General features: G+C 44.6%; 1 protein-coding gene across 1 annotated transcript in view; it reads left to right on the top strand.

The window, feature by feature from the left end:
- LOC107107730 (histidine--tRNA ligase, cytoplasmic) overlaps window positions 1-8,478 on the top strand; it is a 49,876-nt gene that overhangs the window by 3,219 nt on the left and 38,179 nt on the right. Inside the window, exons 2-3 of the mRNA XM_015408051.1 lie at window positions 6,366-6,485; window positions 7,884-7,979. Coding sequence (XP_015263537.1) covers window positions 6,366-6,485; window positions 7,884-7,979 — 216 coding nt within the window. The remainder of the gene's footprint in view (window positions 1-6,365; window positions 6,486-7,883; window positions 7,980-8,478) is intronic.

The raw sequence follows: 8,478 nt of genomic DNA, 5'->3' as shown, positions 1-8,478 counted from the left end.
CCCCCCCGCACTAGACAGCGGGGCTCAAGGCAATGCTGAAGTGTCTTGGATCTTTCAGATCCAAGCCACTTCAGCAGCGCCTTGCTTCTTCTCTCCCCCCAATACACTAAAATACATTAAAATACAGAGGATTTATTATTTAGTTATTATTTAGAAGTATGAGCATGGCATGGCAGTACTGCACAGACATGTAATGGCAGCCCCCCTGAGAAAAACATTGACACACACACCCCGAGCAAAAAGTTGTTAGCTACGGGGCCGGCTGCAGCCGTCTTCCTCTTCTAAAAATGCCCTCATAAACAGTTCAGTTTTACACAATCTGCAGAAAGATCGAAGTGTAGGAGCCTTTCTTTTTTTCATTTAAATTTTTATTGGTTTTATAGGAGCCTTTCTAAGTCTTCCTCAGGTGGGCTGGTTAAAAAAACGGGCGGGGGGAACAAGGGGAAAAACTTAAAATCCAGCAACTAAATAAGATTTTTTTAAAAAAAGATGTACATAAAGTAAAGACAAAAATATAACACCAACGGTGACAGATCTACGCATACGTTTCTGTAAGTGGTTTCCAAATATCTAAAAATGTCCATACGGAATTGCTGCCTCCGTGCCATGCTTTCAAATATTGATAGATTTCTAATGTTGATTTACCAGAGGTGAGCTTTTATCTTTCCATTTTTGTAACATGCTGTAATAAGAGCAGAGTGGGTCCATTTTCATTGATCGTTGGTTAGCCTCCGAGCAGTGAGCAGATAGATATAAGAAACCTCAAAAGTCAGTGAACATTCTAATACAGAATTGATATGAGGAACAACTTCTTCCCAGAAATATCTGAATGATTGGTCACACCCAAAGCGTATGTTTAAGGGACACGTCCCATGAGTTACAATGCCAGTAACTAAACAGTTTACTCAGTCTTTTCCTAAAGAGCCTCTGTGGTGTCGATTGTATCCTAAACTGGAAAAAAAAGGGGGGTGGGGAGAAGGGAAAAACTCAACCCAAGATAACACTGCGAACCAGAAGGGTTAAGCTGACCATATATATTATAAAAATACAAAATTTATTAAGGTGTACACGTATTAAAATATATTCGGGTTAAAAAATTGGTGATTGCATCACCTCAGAATGATTATATATGGTAGCTATTACTGCAGTCTATAACAGAATCCTTACCTTGATGGAATGACACACATTCAGACTTTTGAAACCTCAGTACCAGGTTTGTTGGGCAATTTAATTTTTATGGCTATTAGGCTACTTTAAATATAATAATTGGGACTGCTAATAATATAATAATTTTACTATTTCATTTCATGGTTTTTATTTAGAATAATTGGAATGAATATGGCCATACCTAGGGCCCATCATTAATACCAGCAACACAATTGCAAACATATAAGGATGCAACATCTGGTCTGTAAATAAGTATACATATGTTTGAATGTGTGTCTATACTATGTTGTATAGTGACCACTGAGGAAGGCCCTTTGAGGCCGAAACGCGTTTGGTCTTCAGTTGGAAAGTGTTAACCCATCATGTGTATTAATAATTGATATGCTTTTATTAGTCTGATACTTGAAATTTTTTTTAACCCGAATATATTTTAATATGTGTACACCTTAATAAATTTTGTGTTTTTATAATATATATGGTCAGCTTAACCCTTCTGGCTCGCAGTCCATTGTATCCTAAACATAATTTTTTGCTGAATAAGTCTCAACTTCAGATCCGCAGTGACAGCAGTTATAGACTGTAAGGCCATATCGCATCGCTGTGTCAAAATAGGGTGATCTAGCTCCTTGTCCCATTCATTTCTGAGACTGCATATCTTTTTGGCATATTTAGCATGTCATGTCTGATACTTGGGGGAGCATGATTTCTAATCTGGGGGGTCATAGTCCTATTGCGTTGTTCTTTGGATGTCACATCCTGTTGATCGCATTGACTTAATACTGTTTAAGCCACCTTGAATCTTAGCAAGAAAGGTGGGCTATAAATAAATTAAATAAATAAATTGAGGGGGAACTGACCAAGATTGAGCAAAAAAGCCAGCTGGATCCAATCCAAACCTGATTTATCATTTAACATGAGAATGTTTTATTGTATGACATAAAAATAAACGTGCATGAAGTTCTTGCCATTGCTTGTTTATATGTTAACTTTACACCATTCATTGCTGGCGGATGAATTTCTTTTCTTTTTTTTTAAGCTTCCGGAGGGGATTTTTTACTGATTTTTATAACTACAAAAAACTACAACAGAAAAATGGAGGGGGGATACTACATATACGGGAGAAAGTAAAGTACCCACTACTATCTAAAAACCCAAGAAAGGAGATCCTCCAACTAGCTTTGATACATCAAGTCTTCTCATCGTTGTTCCTTTTATAAACTGAGTCAAACATTTAAAACCTTTTACCCTTAAAGTTTACATTTAACTGTCTAGTAACAGTACCCCCAATCATCCCCCAAAACCAGTGTTTTCAAAGGCACAATTCAGAGTCCTTCAGCCTTTACTTCTTCTTTTCCCTCTTCCGCAACTTGTAGGGACTTTTCGGGGCTGATGAATTAATTTCTTAACGAGCTTTCTAGACTGGCTCCACTATTCAATTAAATGGTGCTTTTTAAAGCCATAATGTTGGGAGAAATTGGGAAGAGGTTAGGGTTAGAGGTTTTTGTGGTGGTGAAAGCCAGGGTTATCCGTATATTTACTTACAGACTGGAGCACTTTGGTTTATGGGAAACTGTGAAGTGGTTGGGATGGGGCCGTGTGGTAGCAATAATTTGGAAATTCGGCCATTAAAATGTGAAAACCTTGAAGGCTGAAAAATGAATCTGGCTTTTTCAGGCTGGCTCCTAGAGCCAAAGAGAATTTGTTAAGGCCTGTCTTGGGGTACCGATAAAGCAAGATCCAATTAAAAAAGTAATAAATCCGTTCAGGGTGGGTGAGGATGAACTGGTGCCTGGGGAGATTCCTGTTATTTTTCCTGCAGCAAACTAACCTCTGCTATCTCTTCGGGATGATTTATATGCAGCCTATTTCATCCATGCTTGTGTGCTTGTTGGAATGTATGTAACCTAATCCGGGCCGGGCTCCCATTTGTCTCTGGTAGCGAGCGCTATTAAAATCTCCAGAATCCAAGGTGAACCTCTGCTTGGAGAAACAATTTGTTCCAGGTCAAAGGGCAGCAAAACATTTGCCTTATTTTGCTGTCTAAGTGCTTGTGTACAGTTGCAGTTAATCAATCCCAAGTAAGGTGACCATAATAACCACTCTGTGGCCGCAAAGTTTATGGAGTAGCTTGTTCTAGAATTTATATAGCATCCGCTTACAGCCACAGTTCATCTGGATAAGAGCCGCTTGTTTGCATTTGAAGACGTAGGATGCACACCGCCAGCTACCCAATTCGACCCAATTTTATTCCTGTATAAGTCCCATAAATGGCAATGGGCAAGAGTGCGCAGGATCGCCACCTTCATTTCTTATCTCCGTCTGCTGTGTGTCCTTCTGGTGCAGGTCTCTGGATTTCTTTCTCACTTCCTCTTCTGACTAGCTAACAGTGCGACCTTGAGAACAAAGTTTGAGTCCAGTGGCAACTTTAAGACCAAAAGGTTTAAACAAAGTTTAATTCTGGGGTAGAAGCTTCTGAAGGAGTGTGCGTGCACATGGAAGCTTATGCCCAGAATTGAACTTCGTTGATCTTAAAGGTGCCGCTGGACCAGGGGTCATTTCCTGCAGGAGCACCCAGGAGCGGAGCTCCGGCAGTAAAGAGTCCAGGGGGTGGGCACATACAACAAGCCCCGCCCCCTGCTCCTTCTCTCCCTCTTTCTTTCCCTTTCCCTCCTCCTTTCCTTCTGTTTCTTTCCTTCTTTTTCTTTCTTTCTTTTCCTCCTTTTTCTTCTTTCTTTCCCTCCTTCTGCCCTCCTTCTCTCCTCCTTTCCCTCTCTCCCTCCTTCTTTCCTTCTCTCTCTCTCTCTCTCTGCACAGATCTGTGCGAGGGCAGATCTGTGCGTCCCCCGCCCCCAGCTAGCAATCCAAAACAGTCTAGTGGCACCTTTAAGACCAAGTTTTATTCAGGTACAAGCTCTCCCTCCTCTGCAAGGACAATAGCTAGCAATCCAAAACAGTCCAGTGGAGCCTGAGCGGTGGGTGTTGCCTTCTGACACACTTCCGGTAATGTCAGAGGGTGTGCCATATGCAAACAAGTTATGCTAATGAGCTATGCTAATGAGCTCCTGCACCTCTTTTTCTACTAAATTACCCCTGCGCTGGACTCAAACTGTGTTCTGTTGCTTCAGACCAACTCGGCTACCCACCTGAATCTAGTGCAATCTTAAGACAACTTTTCTGGAAGAAAGCCCCATTGCATAGACCTGTTTAGGATCGCCATCTTAATCAGTTCTAAGCACCACCCTCTGGCTTTTCATGTGCTGTTCTTGGAATCACGCTGGTGCTTCTCCAAAGAGCCTCTCGTAAGGGCGGCTGTGCTATATTAGGCCAGGCGTCACAGTTCTGAAGACCAGGTGCTTGGAGGCTTTCAGGGAGCCTCCGAGCAGAGTATGACATCTCCAAGCCCAGCCCAAATGCTGGTGTTCCCCCCCTCCCCCCAAATACCTGATCTTCAGAACTGTGATGCTTCTGAACAGGGCAAGGTTGAGGGTTCGTTAATGTGACTGACAGCATTTGATAGGCACTGTCATCCAGGAACTTGCCTGCGTCCCTAAATGAATTAAATGCCTTGTGGGGAAAACTAAGAACATCAGAAGAGCCCTGCTGGATCAGACCAGTGGTCCATCTAGTCCAGCATCCTTCTCCCCAGAGTATGACATCTCCAGGCCCAGCCCAAATGCTGGTGTTCCCCCCCCAAAAATACCTGATCTTCAGAACTGTGATGCTTCTGAACAGGGCAAGGTTGAGGGTTCGTTAATGTGACTGACAGCATTTGATAGGCACTGTCATCCAGGAACTTGCCTGCGTCCCTAAATGAATTAAATGCCTTGTGGGGAAAACTAAGAACATCAGAAGAGCCCTGCTGGATCAGACCAGTGGTCCATCTAGTCCAGCATCCTTCTCCCGCAGTGGCCCGCCAGTTCCTCTGGAGGGCCAATGACAGGGCATAGAGGCCGAGGACTTCCTCTGATGTTGCCTCCTGTACTTCTCTGTTTATTCTGAATCTTCTGCCAAAAAAACTTAATTGGGTGACTTAATTGGGTAATTTGGCTTCATGTGAGGGGCTGTGGCTCAGTGGGAGGGCATCTGCTTTGCGTGCAGAAGGTCCCATGTTCAATCCGCACCTTCTCCAGTTAAAAGGACCAGGCAGCGGGTGATGTGAAAAACCTCTGCCTGAGACCCTGGAGAGCCACTGCCAGTCTGAGTAGACAATACTGACCTTGATGGACCAACAGTCTGATTCAGTATCAGGCAGCTTCAGGTGTGTGGTCATGTGTACAAGAAAAAGAATTGACCTGAAGCTGTAGATTTAGGAGCAGTGTTCCCTCTAAGCTGAGTTAGTGTGAGCTAGCTCACAGTTTTTTAGCCTCCGGCTCACACATTTTTATCTTAGCTCAGGAAGGATGGCTCCAGAGCAAACTAATTTATCCAATAGCCAGATTGCTTGCTCACAACTTTAATGCCAGTCGCTCACAAAGTAGAATTTTTGCTCACAAGACTCCACAGCTTAGAGGGAGCATCGCTTAGGAGGGTGAACACTTTTTTCCATTTTCTCTCTCTCTCTGCACCATCCAAATCTCTTTAAATCTCTGTCATTCATGTCTCCACTTGTGGCCTCCCCATCCCTAATTTAAACCCCAAACGCTTTAGGCTTTCCCTATAGAGAGGAGCTGCGGTGGCTCAAGTGGTTAAGACGCTGAACTGCAGGCTGTGGAAGGTCGGTAGTTCAGCAGTTCGAGACCTGGGTGTGCCGCATGATGGAGTGAGCTCCCGTCTCTAGTTCCAGCTCCTGCCAACCTAGCAGTTCGAAAGCAAGAAATTGCAAGTAGATAAATAGGTACCACTATAGTGGGAAGGGAACAGCGTTCCGTGCGCCTTGGTGTTTAGTCATGCCGGCCACATGACCACGGAAACGTCTTCGGACAGCGCTGGCTCTTCGGCTTGGAAACGGAGATGAGCACCGCAACCCTAGAGTCGGATTCGACTGGCTTTCGAGCAAGGGAATCTTTGCCTTTTTATAGAGAGGATACTTTGAAACAGAGACTTGAAAACTGGGTCCTGTTGTTGAAAGCTGGAGAAGAGGTGCTCCAGAATGTCCACCTTTCCCATCTCCTTTATTCTGAATACGCAGAATGTGTTTAATGGAATGGAAGTCACTTGGGGCTCTTTCTAACCTCATTTCTTCCATTTGGGGCTTTCAGGGTACCAGGGACTACAGCCCCAAGCAGATGGCCATTCGAGAGAAGGTCTTCAGCATCATTATCAACTGCTTCAAGCGTCACGGAGCTGAGACAATAGACACCCCGGTATTTGAACTCAAGGTGAGATGGGACTGTATGGTGCAATGGCTAGAGCACTGGACTAGGCCCTGGGAGACGCAAGTTCGAATCCCCCAATCTGCTAGGAAAGCTTGCTGTGTGACTTTGGAGTAGTCAGTCACTCTCTCTCTCTGTCTAGCTCTCTCTCTCTCTCTCTCTCTCTGCCTGATCTCAGGGGTCATGAGGATAAAGTGGCAAGGGGAGAATGATGTGGTCAGTTGCTTTAGATTCCCGTTGAGGAGAAACGTGTGGGAAATAAATTAAATGGGGCAAGACTGGTACAGGTGAACGGTGGCGGCGGCGTAATTACCAGTGGCGGCTTCAAAGTCATGCACAACCTGATCTGTCTGCAGAACAAATGTAGATTCCAGTGGCACCTTTAAGACCCACAAAGGTTTATTCAAGGTCCCACTGGAATCCACATTGGTTCTACTGCTTCAGACCAAGGTGGCTGGCCACCTGGATCTCATTTGTCTGCAACTTTCTATCAGCTGAAGGAGGTTGTGGGAGGGATTGCCGTAAACAGCCGGGGTCCCAGCTGCAGTAGCTTTCCGTAGAATATCGACTATCATTCCCTGGAAGTCCAGATAATGAAACTGAAGCTCAACTAATGAAAAGGAAGGCCACCCAATGAGAAGGGAGCCCTCACTGGAGAAGAAGACCCTGATGCTGGGAAAGATTGAAGGTCAAAGAAGACGGGGACGGCAAAGGATGAGATGGTTGGACAGTGTCATCGATGCAACGAACATGAAGTTGAGCAAACTTCAGAGGACGGCGGAAGACAGGAGGGCCTGGCGTGATCTGGTCCGTGGGGTCGCGAAGAGTCGGACTCGACTGTGCGACTGAACAACAACAACAAATGTATATAAACTTGCATCCCATCCTTCTTTCTTTTTAAAGGGTTAGGAAATAAGGCCAAGGCCGTTGGTGCAAAATAACGTAAAAATATATTTTGTTACTCAGTTAAAATTCCCTACGGATTTCACCAACAGGCTTTCTCAGGGGAATCTGTCAGTTGTGCAGCATTTCTCCAAAAACAGTACAAGATCTAAGTAGCCCCTGAAGAGGCCTGTTGGTGAAACATCTAGGGAATCTGGGGGGGTTTAACTGAGTAATAAAATATATTTTATACTATTTTGCACCGTTGGCTTTGGCCTTATTTTCGGCGTAGCCCTTTTATTTTCTCCTTTTAAAGAGGAAGATCCAAAGCGGCTCACTTTTATATAAGTCTGGAAAAAAAACAATAGTAAAAACATAATTGTCTGAAAGGAAGGTAGCAGAATCTGAATCCCAGGGAATTTGGGGCTTTTGAGGAACATGTTAAGGTTCATTGTCCTATCTTGTAGAATATGACACATCTGGTGTTTTTTCCCCCCTGTGTTTCCCCCTCCCCCCATTTAGGAAACTTTGACAGGGAAGTATGGAGAGGACTCCAAGCTCATCTATGACCTGAAGGACCAAGGTGGAGAGCTGCTGTCCCTTCGTTACGACTTGACTGTATCCTTGCCAGGGCTCTTTTTGTAGAAAAAGCCCAGCAGGAACTCATTAGCATAATAGGCCACACCCAACAGCAGAAACTCATTAGCATATTAGGCCACACCCCTGACAGCACAGCTCATTAGCGCATTAGGCCACGCCCCCAGGTTACCAGAAGTGTGGTTATCCAGCCACACCCACCTTTTGCTTCTTATTCTGTTTGTTGTCAAAACCCAGGGCTTTTTTGTAGCAGGAACTCCTTTGCATGTTAAGCCACACACCCCTAATGTAGCCAATCCTAATGAGTTTCTGCTGTTGGGTGTGGCCTATTATGCTAATGAGTTCCTGCTGGGCGTGGCCAACTCGGGAGCCAGCCGGAACTCCGTTCCTGTGCGTTCCTGCCCAAAAATAGCCCTGCTTGTTCCTCACCTGGGCAGGAAGTGCCTCTTGAGCAGACCTGACACTCTAGGCAAAATCCTTGAATCCCATCGCTGGCGTAAGTTGTTCAGGCTCTCCAGAT

Source organism: Gekko japonicus, unplaced genomic scaffold (assembly GCF_001447785.1).
Source record: "Gekko japonicus isolate JY-2015 unplaced genomic scaffold, Gekko_japonicus_V1.1 scaffold4967, whole genome shotgun sequence".
NCBI lineage: Eukaryota > Metazoa > Chordata > Lepidosauria > Squamata > Gekkonidae > Gekko > Gekko japonicus.
This window is presented reverse-complemented; position numbering and strand designations above follow the sequence as displayed.